The sequence below is a fragment of the Heloderma suspectum genome, chromosome 2, assembly GCF_057233095.1.
Source record: "Heloderma suspectum isolate Gila_16-S chromosome 2, 16-S_ref, whole genome shotgun sequence".
Classification (NCBI taxonomy): Eukaryota; Metazoa; Chordata; class Lepidosauria; order Squamata; family Helodermatidae; genus Heloderma; species Heloderma suspectum.
The window spans coordinates 325,347,589-325,367,898 of NC_139459.1; the positions used below are offsets into that span (position 1 = coordinate 325,347,589).

The 20,310-nt window shown below is 44.4% G+C and overlaps 1 protein-coding gene across 2 annotated transcripts in view; it reads left to right on the forward strand.

The window, feature by feature from the left end:
* FRMD4B (FERM domain containing 4B) overlaps window positions 1-20,310 on the forward strand; it is a 177,842-nt gene that overhangs the window by 104,184 nt on the left and 53,348 nt on the right. For both annotated transcript variants that reach the window (XM_084840423.1, XM_084840424.1), the window contains exons 8-11: window positions 3,565-3,648; window positions 5,756-5,821; window positions 7,018-7,075; window positions 16,304-16,390. In XM_084840423.1, the coding sequence (XP_084696549.1) occupies window positions 3,565-3,648; window positions 5,756-5,821; window positions 7,018-7,075; window positions 16,304-16,390 (295 nt within the window). The remainder of the gene's footprint in view (window positions 1-3,564; window positions 3,649-5,755; window positions 5,822-7,017; window positions 7,076-16,303; window positions 16,391-20,310) is intronic.

Genomic DNA, 20,310 nt, shown 5'->3' on the forward strand with positions numbered 1-20,310 from the left:
ACTCATCAGAATAAAATACAGGTTACATTTCATATTATTGTGCTTGTAATATAATACATAAACATTGTTTGGGGTTGGAAAAAAGCTTTCCCTTAGATCACATTGACTAGTGACATTGGGAAATTTTTACCTTCATCTGCAGTATGCCACTCAGCTCACTTACTGAAGCCGTAGAGATTATTTTATTAGTAAATTATGCTTTGCCTAAAGGTACCTGGTCATGATGCTCCATGTTCAGTGGTATGCTTTGTATGTCAAACATGGTAATCTGGGTCATGGTGGGTTAAGTGAAGGTTGACCTTGCGATAACATCAAGGGATTGAAGGCCAGTTGATCCTCACATTTCTTCCAGCTGTACGAGTCTATAATCCCCAGACATGAACTTTTTGCATAGGAGAAACTGCCTTATTGTCACTTTGCACCTTCTTTATTCACAATGCGGAAGTGTGGCTTGTTCTCTTGGTTTTTGCCAGTGTTTTCCACATGGGAATATGGGGCACACTAGTGCAGGGGTCCCCAACATGGTGTCTGCAGGGACCTCCATCAGCTCCCGTGAAGCTCTCCACTCCCTGCCCCCTTCAAAAACTTATTTTTAATTACAAACTTGAAGAACATTAAAGCGCCAGGTTCTCCTTCCTATTCCTGAACCTGCCGCTGATTAGCAGGCAGAAAGTGAAGGAAAGAGTTGCTTCCTGGCCCCACCCGATCTTCATCCATCTGCTCAGACATTTCTCCTTTGCGCGCTCGCTCTCTCTCTCTCTCTCTCTCAATTCGCAGCCTCTAGTCTTGCTCTTTCTCTCCACCCAGCCTCTTTTCTTACTATTTTTCTTCCTTCCCCACCCCTAGCCGTTTTTCTGTCCCTTCCTAGCCTCTAGCCTTGCTGTTTTTCTCCCACTCACCCCTTTAACTTGCTGTTTCTCTCTACTCCCAGTCTCTAGCCTACCTGATTCTCACCCTCCCTCCTCTTTACCTCATTGTTCATTCCCGTCTTAGCCTCACACTTTCTCTCCCCTCTACCCCTTTGCCTTGCTATTTTCGCCTCCCTCCCAGCCTCTAGCCTCTAGCCACACATCTCCTTTGATTTTCTAGGCCTCCATGGCAGCCATCACATGACTAGCCATATCCTCCATGGGAGCTATTTTGTGGTAGCGCCCACAGCAGTTTCTCAAATTCCCAAATGCGCCAACGGGTCGAAAAAGGTTGGGGACCCCTGCACTAGTATGTCCTGACTACTTTGTGAATATTTTTACTTTTTAGTGGTGAGCCATTATGGAGGACCTCTGGGGTAAGTGAAGAAGCTGCCATTAATATGCTTGCCAAGTCAAGATGGGGGACTGACATTTTCTATTTTAATGTCTGTGTTGTAACCTTGATTCAGGGACACACACCAGATATTGGATCCCTTCCCCTGGGCATTAGAGGAAGCCACAAAACATAGGGTGACATGGGTGGGTTTGATCCTCCAGCTATACACTTGATTATTGCTCTCTGGAATACTGGCAGCTTCATGTGTGAACAGAATCCATTGAAATGCTTTTTGTTGTGAAATGATGTGAGGAGATGCAGAGGTTTTGTCTGTGATGTTATAGCCATGATTGCCCATTCAGAAATTCAAGTCATTACTTGGTGCTGCAGTCATCAAGTGGTAAACAAACACGTGTGAACAGCTCAAAACACTTGTGTCCTATATTGTCTTATTTTGGGATAACTCTCTGGATCGGATTTACTCATAGATACTGAGTTTGACAGATGACCCCATTTCAGGACAGGAGGAACTTTTCTCACATATCAAATTGGCTACAAACCCAGGGAGTCTCCTTGTAGATGAGCTTTTTGTCTGTCTCTGTCAGCATCTCTTTGCCATACAGGCACTTGACTCCAGTGGGCTTGCTCTGTGCATGTGGCACAATTGAAACTTAGATTCTGCTGAGAACTGATAGATGAAATAGGATCCTTTTATTACTGATCAGAATACTCATTGTAAAGGACCAGGGCTAGAATGACATATTTTTGCTATCTTGCAAAGTAGATTTCTTTCTGTGTGTGCATATATATGTATGTACATACATACACACACATGCACTGACACACACACATTTATACACATTCTTTGTGGGGGGTTTTCATATATTGGAAACTTAAAATAATGCCTTGGATCCTAAGTTTCTGTGAGCAGAACTCCATTCACTTGTTACTTCTGGAGGACAGCCAGGGAGGCTCCTCCCCCCCCCCCCGATTCCCCCATCCTTCTGTCTCCCCTGAAAATCTGCTCTAGAGTGTTGGGGGACCCTCTGGAACAGTGTGGGAGGTGGCATGGAGAACTGCCAGGGGAAGGGGAAATTGGCAAAAATTGTCTCCCCCTCCTTCCACCCGCTGGATTGGACCCTCTTCTGTGAATGGAAGGAGTCTTTCCATGAATGGAAGGGCAACTCAGGATCTGTGCCGATGTGTTTATTTGATTTTTGTTGAATTTTCCAGCTCTGTAAAAGGTGCGCCTGCCCCCAAAGGAGAGGTTTCCATTGACAGAAGGCTCTTAAGAGAAAAGTTCGGAAGCCACAGCATAATGCTTTATTCCTGCACTCTTCAGAAATCCGTCATGCTTTGCAGGCAGACACATGCCTACAAAAAAATTCTGCACAGAGGTTGGGACTGAGATATAATTTCTCCTGTGCTAAATTATTTAAGGATGCAGTGAACTCTGCAGCCTCGTCTTGAACAAGAATTAGGCCTCTTGCATAAAAAGTCACACATCAGCTTGCTCCACTGGGAAGCAGAGACGTATGTTAATCATGACTCAGCCAGCCCAATGAATCCTTGATACAGAAAAGTCATGTCGGTGCTTGCTGATCTCTACTAAAGCATGCAGAAATCCTGCAGAAATTGATTGGCCTAATTAATTTTTCTTTCTTTTTTGTCAGCAACCACAATTGCCGTTTTGTCTTCTTAAAATAATTAAATAGATTTCTGCCCAAACCAAAGATCTTGGGGCAAGTTGCAACTTCTTTTAGGCTGCAATCTTATACCTACTTTCTTGGGAGGGAGTAAGGTCCATTGAACTCAATGGGACTTAATTCTGATTGCACAGGATTGCACTGTTAAAAACAAAACAAAACTTTGTTTCCCTTTCCCTATTTATTTGGATTTTTATTATAATTCATTTTTATCTAAAAGTTTTCCTTAAGTATCTCAACATCTATTTTTCATGTTAGATATTATGGGGGTTATCAGCTGGTTAAACCAGAATGTGCAATTCAACAACAACAGCAAAAATTTCAGCAATAGCAATGTGTCCAGTGAATATCACCACCGCTTCTTTTTCCTCAGCAATTGGATTTCCCCAACAGCACTGTGTTCCTAATCAGAATAGTAATGTAAGTGAACTTCTTTTGTTCAGAATTGTCATGCAAGAGGGCCTATAGGGTTACGTTGCTATGACAGCTGGAGTATGCTATGAATGAACGCGCTTTTGAGTGGCTAAAACTCAGCCACTTTTGCTAAAAACCAATGGTCGTCTTCATAATTTCAAGAGAGTAATACTCTACCATTCTTTTGTGTTTTTTAAAGTGATGAAAATGCAAGAAAAGATCTAAGGAACTTGCCTGCCTTTCCTACCAAGACTCTGCAGGAACACCCTTCACTCGCCTATTGGTAAGACACATTTATTTAATTTATTTGTCTATTGAATTTGTACCTTGCCCTTTCTCCAGGCCAGCATTCATAGTCCCCCCACAGCTTGCTATATTATCTTCCCACAACCCTGTGAAGTAAGTTAGATCAGACAGTGACTTACGCAAGGTCAGACAGTGACCTTCACAGCTGAGCAGGGGTTTGAACCAAGGTCTTTCTGGCCCAAAGACTCAGAGCTAACCAACCAACTAACACGCATGTAAATATTTTTATGAGACTGTTGAACTTTCCTTCAAGCTACTAAGTGTTTGAAAAGCTTTTGAGCAAATAGTATAGACTGTGTTTAATCCAAACTCTGGAAGTAAACATTGCCAAAGTTTAGGAGCTATTGGTATATTTGAATCCAGGTGCAGGATTTAAAGATAAGCTTACACGTTTAAGAAAACCATAGCTCAGCATGTGAAAAGATTAAAGAAGTTGACTTTCATAAAACACTCTCTCCAAAAGAGACTCAGGCTACAATCCTATACACAGGGCCCACTGAACTCAATAAAGCTTACTTTTGAGTAGACAGGACTGCACAGTCAGTAAAGTAGAACAAATGTGTGAAACAATTCAGAGACCATTATCTAGGAAATAATTTGTGAATGGCAACCTCGGCTATCCACCTACAGTTCTGAGCAAGTACTAGCAGCTTACTTGAACGTTGTGTGTGTGCACTGGAGAGCTGTTTCCAGGTTTTCCTGAAGCAATGCTCATCTTGACTTTTTAGCTGAAATAAAGCACACTGCTGTGTTATAAGTGAACTACATAGAATCATAGAATAGTAGGGTTGGCAGGGGCCTACAAGGCCATCGAGTCCAACCCCCTGCTCAATGCAGGAATCCAAGTCAGAGAATCCCTGACAGATGGCTGTCCAGCCTCATCTTGAGGCTCAAAAAACAAATGTTGCTTGTGGAAATAATAGTGTGCCAGATCATCTTCACACAATCCAGTTCTGCACAGATTTCACCATAGGAGGTAGCGGAGTAAAAACAATAAAATCAATCATGGTGGGAGCAAAAGGAGCTGTGTGACTTCCATCATTCTTGTTCGGCCGTTTCCATATGCCCAAGGTGGTAAAGGAAAACAGGAGCTGAAACGTTGCTCTTGGTCCTTCTGCAAGTCATATGAGCTGTTTGTCAGAGAGTGAGAGAGCGGGAATGGGAGTCTGCGCCCTAGCAACTTCTTCTGTAGATCTTCCCAGACTTGTGTACCTTTGTCATGTTTGGCCAGTGCTGGCTGGGGATTCTGGGAGTTGTAGTCTAACACATCTGGAGGGCTCCAGGTTGGCAAAGGTTGTCATACAACAGCAGCAGTTTTTTTCACCCATGTGGATGCGGCTACTCCTACTCTTTCCACTTTTACCTGCAAGTCCTCACCATGGCGATATGTGATGTAGTCACATCACGCAGGGGTGGGGGCAAGGCTAAACCCACTGCCACGGCTCCACATGTTTTTGCTGAACTTCAGCTTCACTGTATTGATGCAATTGGCAACGGTTTTAACATATACGCCCAGTGCATACATCATGACAACCCACAATTTTTAAAAGATTGCGTACTGGTGCAAGAAAGAGGAAGAACCCACCATTTGTTCTAGGGTAGTTTCTCTGGCTTGTCGAGGCAAAGGCAAGCCAGAGGTCTGGATTTGGATGCAACACTAAACATCACAGGGACGGAACATCCCAGGGTTGTTTAACAGCTCCCGTTTGAAGTGGAGCAACCAGGCAGCATACACCAGCATTCTGCCTTGTTCATGACAACCCACAATCGTTAAAAAATCGTGGTTTGTCATGATGTGTGAACTGCTTCAGTGCTAGTAATGGGTCATCCTACAACGGAGTGCGCAATATACCAGGCTTAATTACAGAGCCAACCAAGCTCTATATCAAGGGAACAGGCACATCGTTCCATTCTGTGTAATAAACTGCAGAATTCAATTCTTGAATTAGCAGAATGTGTACACTTCATAAAAGAGATTCTGTGGAGTGTCGTTTGTGTGTATTGAATGGGTTTCTGAGTGCCATCAAACGTTCTTTGGTATAAAACAGTTCTGTCTCTCTTAATGGACTATTCTTGTTCCACAGTGAGGACAGAGTCATTGAACATTATATAAAAAATAAGGGGCTGACCAGAGGACAAGCAATTGTTCAGTAAGTGTTTTACTTGGCTCTTTGTGGGGAGAGGTGGAATACAGAAAGGGCTTCAGTCATAATCTGATCTATTGATCCAATGCTTGGTTAGTCAGTGCTAGCATAAATGGAAAGAGACATACTTGCCAACAGCTTGCAAAGGCACAGAAGCCTGCTTTGGTGCTGTCAGCATTCAGCAATCCAAAAGATCTTCAGACCATTTCCTTGCATTCTGGCGCATACCCTCCACTTCCACCAGTACCCGTGCTGTCCTTTATCCTGAGGACTCCAGCACGTTTATCAGTGGAAGAATGCTTTTTGTGATCTGGAGCATAACCAGGAACTAATCCAATAGCAGAAGCTGTGTAAACAAAGATGCAAATCCTATGAATGGCTACTTAGCTGGTCAGATCTCATTTCCTGATTACATCTCCCTGATGTTGTGGGTATTTCACCATTCAAATTTCTGCCACATGGCCATGAAGTTGGTCAGCTACAGTTACAGTGGAAGTGTATTCAGAAGAACATAACGTTCTTTAGAGCTGAGCTTGGAAAATAGTTCAGACCCATATTGTAGAGAGCTCAGCCACTAGGATTGGAGCCAGGGTTTTGATGGAATTTAGCTCTTATACAGGCATGTAGAAGAGGGTGAACTCCTGGCAAACGTAGCCACAGTACTGGAATTTGTTGGGTTATCTTTTTATGAGAAATCACTAATTCCATTTTACTCAGTTCTTTTGAAATGTTGATGGTGCAATTTCTTGCTATGGTTCAACTCATTTGTAAAAAGACTTCCAACATAAGCGTTGACTAATCCATTCTAGTAATAAGGGAGGGAGTAGTATCCAATGGTGTCCCAGCGCTAGTGCTGATGACGTTGTGCTAATATAAGCCCATGTATGTGCAATGTAACTAGTGCAATCAGAAAAAGTAATTTGCTGCTGAAATTCAGTGGCGCCAAATTTCAGCAGCAAATCACAGCTTTTCCCACTTGTGCTAGTTACACTGCATAACTGTTGGTTTACACTAGCACAACGTCATTAGCACTAGCACTGAGAGACCGTTGGATACTACGCAGAATCCTTAAAAAGAAAACCCTTTACTGTTGTGTTGAAGCAAATTTAAATATGAATTGAAACTCTTTGATCAGAAAATGTGTGTTCATAGAAGACTTTATAGAAGAACTGATCCATTGACTTGTGAATCTGTCTGTATAGGTACTTGAAAGTGGTTGAAGCTCTGCCTACTTACGGAGTCCATTACTATGGAGTAAAGGTTAGTCACTGTTGGTAGCCAACGTGCGTATCTTGTTTATTACATGCAGCTGGATGTTTAAAAGAGCAGTTCAGCTGGAAAAGACTGAGGAAAGAAGGGCTGTTGCGCAATGGTGGTAGAGCACAGGCTTTGCATCCAGAAGGTCCCAAGTTTGATCCCTGGCTTCTCCACTTAAAAGGGTCAAGCAGCAGACGATAGGAAAGTCTTCAGCTTGAGGCCCTGGAGAGCCGTTGCCAGTCCCTGTAGACCAGCCTTCCCCCAAGGGGCCAGTCCCTGTAGACCAGCCTTCCCCCAAGGGGCCAGTCCCTGTAGACCAGCCTTCCCCCAAGGGGCCAGTCCCTGTAGACCAGCCTTCCCCCAAGGGGCCAGTCCCTGTAGACCAGGTGATTGGAAGGTCTTCAGCTTGAGGCCCTGGAGAGCCACTACCAGTGCTTGTAGACTGGCCTTCCCCAACGTGGTACCCACCAGATGTTTTGGACAGAAACTCTCATCAGCCCCAGTCAGCATCGCTAATGGTCAGGAATGCAGGGAGTTGCAGTCCAAAACATCTGGAGGACACTGGGTTGGGGAAAGCTGCAATAGACAATACTGGGTTAGATAGACACATATTCTGACGTGGTATAAGGCAACTACCTATGTTACTACAAGGTATTAGAAAAATAGGTCTCAGAAAGGTATTATTAACATTTTATTTTTAAGGTTGAATTTTGATCCCTGATTTTCCCATGTCTTTTACATGATAGAAAAAAGAGGGTGGATATTTCCAAAGGAACTTCATGTAATTCAATTAGTAGCTAATTTTGTTTTCAGTCTACTTAATCTAGATAAGCAGTCATTTCTAGCTTTTAAGATGTTTGATATTTCTCCAGAGAAACTGCATTTTCAACCAAGGTTTGGAATCTTAAAGATTGTTCTTAAGGGATAAAAAACAGGGTTCCTCAGCCAAAAAAGGCTCCCAGAGTGGCTTATAATCAATGAAAAAAGGAGACAGTCCCTGCCCTCAGGCTTACAACCTAAAAAATACATGACACACAAGGAAAAGGCGATGGGGAGGGAAGAGGAAAAAATAATTATGTCCACTGTCAGCAGAGCTGGTGGGATGGCCCTGCTCCCCCTCTCATCTCCCAAAGGAGGGGCAGTCCAATGATGCTACTATCTTCTGTCTTTTTTTCCCCTGGATCTTGCAGGATTCTCAGCTTCTTAATAGTAAAATACCAGCACAAAGAAGATGTGTGTGTATTGTGCAAAAAGATGCTCTAACATTGAATTTGGGCTGCAGTGCTAATCATGCATACATGAAAGTGAATTCCACTGAACTCGGTGAGACTTACTTCTGGGTAAAGATAGTTAGGGGCTGGGCAGTTAACCTTTGAATTTGAGACCAGACAGAAATGGGAAGTTATGCAGCTTGATTCTTCGCATGTCTACTCAGACGTAAGCCTCAATGAGTTCAGCCTTAGCTGTAAGAGCAGCTGAGGATCATGGCATTTAGTAAAAGGGTTGGAGACAGTTTGGTGTGATGCTATTGAATTTCTTATGTACCAAAAAGGCCATGCGCTAGAAGCCTTCAACCCCCCAGGCTGCCTTAAGCCTCCTAGACCTCTCACAGTGCCTCTCTGCTACATGAGAGATTGGTTCCATTCAATATCCTGATCAGGACCACAGCAGGGGTTAATGTCCCCCACCCCCCACTATAGGGTCCCAAGCCCTTTCACTGGTAGCTACGTCTTCAAAGCAACATGCAGCTTGGCCTTCAGATTCAGGCAGGAGGGAACCTCCTACGATACAGGATACAGTTAGGAAGTGGCAAAGATATAAATGATTTTATGTATGTATGTATGTATGTATGGTATTTGTGTACTGCCCTTCGTACAAATATGTACCGAGGTGGTTCGCAATAACACTTTCCAAAAAAATATAATTACATAATTAAAAACACTATTTTAAAAAAGCACTTTCCAGAATAACTCAGTTAAAGTATAAAATATAGCTTCCTTTTCACTCAGGTCTAAAAAGAAATAAATCCTTTAAAATGCTTGAGGGGGAAAAAAAAATCTTAATCTGGTGCTTAAAAGATGACTACATAGGTGCCAGACAAACTTCCCTGGGGAGGGAATTCCACAACTAGTGTCCCTTGATGGGAAACCTTCTATCTAATGTTTTCATGGATGAATGACAAATGACAGACAGACAAACAGAGGTGGATTCTGGCTGCCTTCCCCAACCTGGTTCCCTCCAGATGTGTTGGATGGCAACTCCCATAATTCCTGGGAGTTGCAGTCCAGTAGACTGGAGGTCACCAAGTTGGGGAAGGCTGCATCCTGGAATTAGCAACCCTACAGGATGGGAACCTTGTGCGATCCTTCCAAAAAAATGAAATGGTTTTTTTCCATTGTGAAATTTTGAACAAGGATATAAGACTTGGGCAGTTTCTCTGATTTCTGAGTCTCAAACATAGACTGTCGTTTTTCAGATTCAGTTCTAGAGCTATGATGGCTCTAGATATTACTTTGGTTCTCTGGAGAGTCAGAATCGGTCCAAAGATCACCATCGGAGAGCTCCCTCCACAGATCTCAGCAAATCAGTGGCAAAAGCTAAGTTCCATACGTATTGGTAAAAGCTGCTTCTGAACAAATATGTATTCATAGGTTCAAACGAAATGTGATGTGGAAGATGCGTGTAACTGCATCTCCTTTATCTTTTGCAAAAAGCAGAGGATTGTGGGGTGGGATTTGCATCAGATAATTAGTGTTAGGGAAAGTGTTAACCCCTTCATGGATCACTGCCTTGTTGTGGCGAAGGGGCTTGCGTAACTCAGTGAAGCCATAAGCTATGCCGTGCAGGGCCACCCAAGACGGACAGGTCATGGCAGAGAGTTCTGACAAAATGTGGTCCACTGGAGAAGGAAATGGCAACCCACTCCAGTATTCTTGCCAAGAAAACCCCATGGAACGTATCACAAGCTTAAAAGAGATGACGCCGGAAGATGAGCCCCTCAGGTCGGAAGGTGTCCAATATGCTACTGGGGAAGAGCAGAGGGTATTTCCAAGTAGTGCCAGAAAGAGTGAAGCGGCTGGGCCAAAGCGGAAAGGACACTCAGCTGTGGATGTGTCTGGTGGTGAAAAGAAAATCCGATGCTGTAAAGAACAATATTGTTTAGGAACCTGGAATGTCAGATCAATGAATCAAGGTAAGCTGGAGGTGGTCAAACATGAGATGGCAAGATTGAACATCGACATCTTGGGAATCAGCGAACTAAAATGGACAGGCATGGGTGAATTTAATTCAGGTGACCATCATATCTACTATTGTGGGCAAGAATCCCTTAGAAGAAATGGAGTAGCACTCATAGTCAACAAAAGGGTGGGAAAAGCAGTACTGGGGTACAATCTTAAAAATGATAGAATGATCTCAGTACGAATCCAAGGCAAACCATTCAACATCACAGTAATTCAAGTCTATGCCCCAACCACTGAGGCCGAAGAAGCTGAGGTTGATCGGTTCTATGAAGACCTACAACACCTTCTAGAACTAACACCAAAAAAAGATGTCCTCTTCATCATAGGGGATTGGAATGCTAAAGTAGGAAGTCAAGAAATCACCGGGATAACAGGCAGGCATGGCCTTGGTGTACAAAATGAAGCAGGACAAAAGCTAATAGAGTTTTGCCAAGAGAACATGCTGATCACAGCAAACACTCTTTTCCAACAGCACAAGAGGCGACTCTACACATGGACGTCACCAGATGGTCAATATCGAAATCAGATTGATTATGTCCTTTGCAGCCAAAGATGGAGAAGCTCCATACAGTCAGTAAATACAAGACCTGGAGCTGACTGTGGCTCAGATCATGAGCTGCTTCTTGCAAAATTTCGGCTGAAATTGAAGAACGTCGGGAAAACCACTAAACCGTTCAGGTATGACCTAAATCATATCCCTGATGAATATACAGTGGAGGTGAGGAATAGATTTCAGGGATTAGACCTGATAGACAGAGTGCCTGAGGAACTATGGACGGAGGTCCGTAACATTGTTCAGGAGGCAGCAACGAAATCCATCCCAAAGAAAAAGAAATGCAAGAAAGCAAAGTGGCTGTCTGATGAGGCTTTACAAGTAGCTGAGGAAAGAAGGGAAGTGAAAAGCAAGGGAGAAAGGGGAAGATATACCCAACTGAATGCAGAGTTCCAGAGAATAGCAAGGAGAGACAAGAAGGCCTTCTTAAATGAACAATGCAAAGAAATCGAGGAAAACAACAGAATGGGAAAGACTAGAGATCTCTTCAAGAAAATTGGAGATCTCAAGGGAACGTTTTGTGCAAAGACGGGCATGATAAAGGACAAAGAAGGCAGGGACCTAACAGAAGCAGATGAGATTAAGAAGAGGTGGCAAGAATACACAGAAGAACTATACAGGAAAGATCTGAATGTCCCTGATAGCCATGATAGTGCGGTCACTGAACTTGAGCCGGACATCCTAGAGAGTGAAGTCAAGTGGGCCTTAGGAAGCATTAGTAACAACAAAGCTAGCGGAGATGACAGTATTCCAGCTGAGCTATTTAAAATCCTAAAAGATGATGCTGTTAAAGTGCTGCATTCAATATGTCAACAAATCTGGAACACTCAACAGTGGCCACAAGACTGGAAAAGGTCAGTTTACATTCCAATTCCAAAGAAGGGCAATGCCAAAGAGTGTTCAAACTACCGCACCATTGTGCTCATTTCACATGCCAGCAAGGTGATGCTCAAAATCCTACAAGCTAGGCTTCAGCAGTATGTAAACCGAGAACTACCGGAAGTACAAGCTGGGTTTCGAAGAGGCAGAGGAACTAGAGATCAAATCACCACCATTCGCTGCATCATGGAGAAAGCAAGAGAATTCCAGAAAAACGTCTATTTCTGCTTCATTGACTACGCTAAAGCCTTTGATTGTGTGGATCACAACAAACTGTGGCAAATTCTTAAAGTGATGGGAGTACCAGACCACCTTACCTGTCTCCTGAGAAACCTGTACGAGGGTCAAGAAGCAACAGTAAGAACCGGACATGGAACAACCGAGTGGTTCCAAATTGGGAAAGGAGTACGACAAGGCTGCATATTGTCACCCTGCTTATTTAACTTATATGCAGAGTACATCATGAGAAATGCCGGGTTGGATGAATCAGAGGTCGGAATTAAGATTGCTGGGAGAATTATCAACAACCTCCGATATGCAGACGATACCACCCTAATGGCAGAAAGCGAAGAGGATCTCAAGAGCCTCTTGTTGAGGGTGAAAGAGGAGAGTGCAAAAGCTGGTTTGAAACTCAACATTAAAAAAACTAAGATCATGGCATCTGGCCCCATCACTTCCTGGCATATAGAAGGGGAAGAAATGGAAGCAGTGACAGATTTTACTTTCTTGGGCTCCAAGATCACCGCAGACGGTGACTGTAGCCATGAAATTAAAAGACGCTTGCTCCTTGGGAGGAAAGCTATGGCCAACCTAGACAGCATAGTAAGAAGCAGAGACATCACCTTGCCGACAAAGGTCCGTCTAATCAAAGCTATGGTTTTCCCAGTAGTAATGTATGGCTGTGAGAGCTGGACTATAAGGAAGGCTGAGCGCCGAAGAATTGATGCTTTCGAACTATGGTGCTGGAGAAGACACTTACGAGTCCCCTGGACTGCAAGGAGGTCAAATCAGTCCATCCTAAAGGAAATCAACCCTGAGTGCTCATTGGAAGGACAGATACTGAAGCTGAAGCTCCAATATTTTGGCCACCTAATGCGAAGAGAAAACTCCCTGGAAAAGACCCTGATGCTGGGAAAGACTGAAGGCAAAAGGAGAAGGGGACAGCAGAGGATGAGATGGCTAGATAGCATCACGGATGCAATGAATATGAACTTGAGCACGCTCCGGGAGAGAGCGCAGGACAGGAAGGCCTGGCGTGCTATGGTCCATGGGGTCACGAAGAGTCGGACACGACTGAACGACTGAACAACAGCAACAACAAAGTGTTAACACCTCCCCAAGGCCACTGCCCTGGATCCAAATTTCTGCCACCTTAAAGCTACTTTAGGACAGGAAGACCTGGCGTGCTATGGTCCATGGGGTCACGAAGAGTTGGACACGACTTAACGACTGAACAACAACAACAACAAAAGCTATTTTGGTCAAAGCAAAAGGTGTCAGAAGATCCAGTCATACTTAATTTGCTCTTCAGGCTGTCTATGTGAGGACAAACATTAAAGTGCTTTAGGGTTCTGTAATAATGCATTAGTGGAGGCCAGCTATAAATGCCATCCCTGAAACACTGAGTGCTTAGAAGTGGAAGGCTCTGGACAAGCAGCATAAAAATTATAAAGACAATGATGATGATTTATTTAATTTCTATACTGCCCAGTAGCTGAAGCCCTCCAGGGGATTCACAAAAACTACAAACCATAAAATGCAAGATAATAAAACAGAGTATAATATTTTTAACATACAAAATTTAGAACAATTGAAAAACAATTTCAGCAAGACTCTAGACTTGATGAAGACAGCTGTCATAAATGCCCCATCATATGCCATTAAATGCCTGAGATTAGAGGACAGTCTTAACCTGGCACTGAAAAGATAGCAGTGTTGGAGCCAGGCGGGCTTCAGCGGGGGATGGTTCCATAATCAGAGGGCCACCACTGAGAAGGCCCTCTCCCTTGTTGCCACCTTCTGAGCCATCTTTGGAGGAGGAACTTGGAGGAAGGCTTCAGATGTTGATCATAGTGTCTGGGTAGGTTTATGTTGGGAGAGGCAGTCTGTCAGGTATTGTGGTCCTGAGCCATGTAAGACTTTATAGGTCAGTAAATGTGTCCAAAATGCAGTAGTAGTGGGCTAAATCCAGATTGGAAAGAGGGGAATAGACAGAATCACTATAGCTGCTACCCAGTCTCTCTCTCTCGTGTGTGTGTGTGTGTGTGTGTGTGTGTGTGTGAGAGAGAGAGAGATCTGAACTGCATTAATTGGACTCTGGAGACTGAAGGTTGTATCCAGTGTATACCCAATGTTCACAGAGCTCTTCTGTATATCATCTTTTCCCATTGGGGCTCCCTCCATATGTGGATTCCTCCAAAATCTCTTCCCTCAACCCCAGCCAGCAGAACCAAAGATCAGGGATGATGGGAGTTGAAGTCCAAAACATCTGGAGGGTACCAGGTTGGGAAAGGCTGCCACAGATGCTGTAGATATGTTAGCAATGCAGATATAGAAAAATAGAGACGTTACTACAGCAAGCTGTTGGCTAGGAGACTAAGGGCGCAATCCTATCACGATAGGCAGCTGCCTCTGAACTCGGAGGCTACCACATATCCAAAGAAAGGCAGGAGAGGCACGGGGGGGATCGTTCCTGCCGCGCCTCTCCTGCCCTGCTATTTTCTGCTAGACAGCCGTTTTTGACTGTCTAGTCGCGGGGGGGCCCAACCAGGAGAGGAGGCTGCTGAACAATGCATTGGATGTGTCGTACACGCAGCTCCGCTCTCCCCACTCCGGAATGCCCCCAGCTCTTGCGAGCACGGAGGACAGGGCTTCTCCACGCTGCCTTGGAGGCAGTGCGGACATGGGGGAGGTCAATTTTCAGGAACCGACCTTGGAGCGTGGCCTCTGAGGTTGGTTCCCAGAAAAGAGCATATCCTATGGCCCCCTAGACAGTGTCTAGTGGCCGTAGGATTGCTCCCTAAGAGTGCAAGCCTGAACTCCAATGTTGATTGCTAGAGGAGGAGGCTTGGATTTGGTGGAGGTGTCCTTCTGCCAGTAGACAAGACCTCTGCTGCTGGCGGGTGTTTGCACCACCATGGTGGAGCCTCCCACTATGCCCATAGAGAACTACACTCATGGCAAGCTACCACCAGAGGTAGCAAGGATAAGACCCTGAAACAGGGCTCTGGATCCAAAACTTCTCCATTCCTGTAAGAAGGGGCCTGATCTGGGACCCCCCCACACACACACCCACGCACACCAATCTGGAGCTGGCTTAGAAAAAATTTCTCCCAATAGGTTTGGAGAGTCTTTGGATTTGCAGTCAGCAAGCACGGGGGGGGGGGGGGTACATTAAAAAAAAAAAAAAACTGTTCCCCCAGGAAGAAAATAACATCTCCCCCCGTCACCTTCCACTCTGGCAGGGTTGTGGATGAGGTGTTAGATCTGCCTTGTTACTCCTCCCGCCCCAAAATGTAGGATTGCTCTGCCTGCTGTGAACCTGAAATATCTATTTCAGCCTTCTCTAAACTCCTCTCCAGATGCTTTGAACTTCAACTCCCATCAGCCCCAGCCAGCATGATCAATGGTCAGGAATTCTGGGAGCTGCAGTCCAAGACATCTGGAGGGCACCAGGTTGGGGAAGGCTGGTCTAGTTCACCTCTGCCACAAACTCTCTAGGTGGCCTTAGGCAAGCCACAATCTCTCAGCCTCAGTCTCCCATCTATAACAACCTACACTACAGGGTTGTTATAAGGATTACTGAAATAATGTATTTGCTGTATAATGTTACTTTTTTCTTGCTTGAAGGAGAGCCCTTTGAAACTTGGAAGTCTCATGAAGAGAAGACGTTAGCACAGCAAAAAGCTATTCTTTTACCTCCTTCTTTCCCCTGTATCTTTCATATATGCATATAAAACAGGAGTGGAAAACTTGAGGCTCTCCAGATGTCTAGCTAGCATAAATAGTGATTAGGGATGATGGGAGTTCTATGCCAAAAAATATCTGGAGGGCCACAAGTTGCCCATCCCTCATGTAAAGGAATGTGTGGAAGGAAGGCTGCTGTCTTAAAAAACATTGTGATGTATTTCTGTGTAAACATGCATAGGATTGCACTGCACGTGTACATCACCCATTATTTCCTTTCAGCGGTGCCCCAGCGCAGCTGAACTTTGGACACATCCTTCATCAAATCTCTTTTATTGTTGTTGTTGTTTCACCGCCCACAGATTTTCCTCTACTTGTACCCCGCCTGTAGCCACTGTTTCAAAGAATGCAGCTTCTCTTCCCTACTGCTTTCTGCCTGTTTGCACAGCATCTTCCAGCTGAGAAAGGAATGGCAGACCACTTTCAACAATAATCCTTGCTCGGTTGGCTGCAGGTGTGCTAACAAAGAGCGACCGTGGTCTCTCTAACCTGCAGATACTTGTTGCAGAATGAAGCAGTTAAATGTTATATCAACTCTGCAGCTCCTGACTCTTACTTAGGCCTCACCGTTTGTATTCTTCTGTTCTGCAGGATAAACAAGGAATCCCTTGGTGGCTTGGTATCAGTTATAAAGGAATTGGTCAGTACGATTTACAAGATAAAGTCAAGCCTAGAAAAGTAAGTCCGTATGAGTGTGTAACACAGAGATGTACAGGAAACATAATAAAAATAGATGTTTGGCAGTTGTTCCTCTAGTCTGGACAGTTGGAGAATTAGATCCAGTGAAAATGGTTTTGACATGCATTAAGTGTATATTTTGGAGAAGGGATGTTCCTCCATATTCAGGTAAGTGAAGGTGCTGGCAGTTAACGGGTACCAGCTTTTCCCCTTGGAAGGCTCCTTTCAAATGTACATGAAATGAATTTGTGGAAATGTCTTTTTGGTAAAGAAAGAGAAAGGGTTGTGTTCAGGGTGTCTCCTTGCTTGGTATAATAAAACGAGAGATGTGGAACAGGAACAGCTCTCTTGTTGAGCCCGTTTGCTGAGGGTAACTTGCAAAACGTGTATATTTTTTATCATCCTCCCTAGATTATCACTGAACATAAAGCAATTCACCATGTACTTTGTGTTCTGGGTGTGTCTGCTGTGGCTATTCTCCCTTCTTATCCACATCTACATTTAAAAGAGCACTCTTTGGTGTGTGTGTGTGGGGGGGGGAAGCATCCTCTCCCCACCCCTCCGTTTTGTAATATCACTTGTGCGGTTAGCAGTACCTAAAATTCTGGGGAAAAGGCAGTTTGACCGGTAGTCTCAAATGTTTGTGTGGAACCCCCAAGATATCCTTCGGTGCAACACATGTGATCTTCTTTGGAGGACCTGCTCTGAATGCCCCACTGAATAATGTGAGGCAGGTAACCACCAGAGAGAGAACCTTTTTGGTAGTGGCACCGTAGTTACGGAACATTCTGCCCAGAGAGGTTTGCCTCGTGCCATCTTTGTGGTCTGACACCATATGAAGACCTTTCTGTTCACCCAGGCTTTTTAAATAATTCATGTCTTATCGTCTGGGCCTCTTCATTTTAAAAACTGTGTTTTAATTGTTTTTAATAGCTTTCTTTGTTTTATATTGTAGTTTAATGTTGTATTTGTTTTGTGAGCAGCCTAGAGGACTTGTGTTACAGGGCAGCTATAGAAATTCAGTAAATAATGCTAATAATATCAGATGATATGACCCAGTTCACACCATCAAATTAAGCCACTGTGGCTTAAATAAGCAATGGGGGCTTATCTTAATCAGCAGCATGTGCCAGCACATGCCGGTTGCCATTTCCCTAATTACCTGCCTGGGTGTGGCTTGTCATGTCATCTGAACCCAGGCAGCATGGCTTCTTTGAGAGGGAAACAACCCTCAAATAACCCATGGTAGGGTTTTTCCCCATCAAATAAGCCATGCTGCCTAGGTTTGGACAACACAACAAGCCATGGCTAGGCAGGTAATTAGGGAAATGACACCTGGCACATGCTGCCAATTAAAACAAGCCACAGTGGCTTGTTTTAATTGGTGGCACGTGCCAGGCATCATTCCCCTAATTTAAGCCACGGTGACTTGTTGGGTCGTGCAAACTGGCCCAGTGGGACAAGGACACCCTGGAATCTCCCAATTCCAAGTCTCTTAAGAGGCTTCGGAAGTGCAGGCATGCCTGCATTTACACTCTGAAAGCAGACACACACACACACACACACACACACACACGGAACATAATGCAAAGTTTCTAATTAGTTCTTCTTAGAATCCTTCAATACTTAGGTTTGCCAGGTTGCAGAGATTTGTGCTGTTCCCTTAAATTCATTAATGCAGCAGGAACTGAGGCAGTTGTGGCTCTTCCTGCCTCTCCTGGGTGTCTCCCTCACCAGTAATGGACAGGAGTCAGGGTGGTGGTGGAGGGGCAGCCAACAAGACCAGAGCAGGGGCGGGTTGGAGAAGCCATGGTTGCCTTGTCTCTGCTACATCAGGGAATTTACGGATACAGTGCAGATCTCTGACATAAAAAAGAGCCCTTCTGGATCAGACCAATAGACCATCAAGCCCAGCGTCCAGCATTCCACAGGGGCCATATCGATGCCTCTGGGAAGACCACAAGTAGGGCATGAGTGCAATAGCCCTCCCCTGTTGTTTGCCCCCTAAGCAACTGATATTCAGATTCAGAGCTTTTCTACACGAGGCATTTATTATGCGCTCATGATTCCTTACTCACAGTTGTTTATGGGCTCTTTAGATGACATTGTCATCCTCCAGTTCTGCTTCTGTTTTTTCAGAGCACTTTCCCAGTTTTCTTTAGAGTGAGGAAAATGAGGCATTATTTCTGAAAGTCTTGTTTCTCCTTGTGTATTTGCGCTGTTCCACTATATCACAGCTCCACCTAGAGGTTATGTCGCTGAAAAGCAGGAAAGGAAAAGCTTTGTGTATAGCCCGCATCTCAATTCTGCAACGAAACCGAAAGTAGATATAGTGATTAATAGCCTCACGTAGAAAAGCTCTCATACTGCATATGGCAGCCTCCCTCTATATGTGCTGGATTACAACTGCTATTACTCCGGCCAAGCTGGAGAGCACTATGTTGGTGGAGGCTGACATACAGACATGAATGTTCCATATAGGTGGCTAATAGCCTTTGAATCCTCCATGAATTTATCTAGTCCCGTTTTAAAGCCATCTCAGCAGTATGCATAGCAGCACATTTTGGGGCAACAAATTCTATTATCTTGAATCTATTGCTGGCCAATTTGACTGGGTGCCCCTGGGTTCTAATATTATGAGACATAATATTAATCTCATAATATTATGAGACATAACTAATATTATGAGACAGATTGCACTCATGTCCTGCTTGTGGGTTCGCGGTCGACAGCTGGTTGGCCACTGTGTGAACAGAATACTGGACTAGATGGACCCTTGGTCTGATCCAGCAGGGCTCTTCTTATGTTCTTATGAGAGGGAGAAAAACTCCTCACACCATGTGTGTTTTTAATTATCTTCTATCATCCCCCCCTTCCTGGGCACCTTTAAGACATATTTTTTTCTAAGCTAAAAAGTTCTAGCTGTTTTAACCTTTTGCTCATAAAGAAGACTAGGTTGCAACCTTTCCACTACTAAGAAGTAGTTGCAGATAGATCCAGAGTAATAGTTCAGTTTGCCAAGGCAGAAAGTCACAGCAACGGTGTCTGTTTTGTGTTTCCCAATTCCTTCTCTCCCCCCCCCCCCCCCACAATCATTGCTCTTCCATGGAATGCTAAGTGGCTTTCCTAGCAGAATCTCTGCACCTTTAAAAACTGCATGAGAGACAGAAGCTCAACCAATACAGCATTTTCTGGCAAGGAGAGAAGTGGTGTATAATAAAGCTTTGCCCACTAACTTTCTCTGTGTTAGGCTGCTGTTAAAAGCACAGGAGCAGGGCCTTTGGAGAGGAGGCAACCGTACGTTCACCATAATTAGTTCTGCATTAAAGCGTGCTTGCAAGTCACTTTTTTGCCCATCTCAGGGAGGTACCAGTGAAATATCTGGTGAACTTCTGTCCATTTAGGGTGCCCCTGTGATGATGTGGCAGGAAGAGAATAGGTAAGCTGGAGCCTTTTGCCACATGAACTACTCATTGGAGCAAAATAAGCCCTGTTACCCTGTCAGAGCAGAGGGCTCTGTGTTACCCCACTGCTTTCCAGAGCCACCCCCTAACAGGCCCCTTTCCCTCTTCCTGGGCACATGATGATATGCATAGGAACTGTCCCAACTTCATTCCTGAGCAAATCATAAACATCTGGAATGAGCCCCCAAGTCCTTTGAAAGAGCTAATTTTCCTTGCTAGGTGTAGCAAGGAGACTTGCACACGTGTAGTGACTGCACCCCAGGGGAAACACACCTTGTTTCTTCTCAGCCACACCTCTGTGCTTTACATGCCAGGAGCTGGTTATTCTGCTGCTCTTCCTGCCCCCAGAGCATTTAGGGGTCAACAGCTTGTACATATTTCCTGCCAGCTGCACATTTTGCTGATTAGGGGTATTAGGTACCTCTGCCTCCTTAGAGTGGAACCCAAGTTGTATGC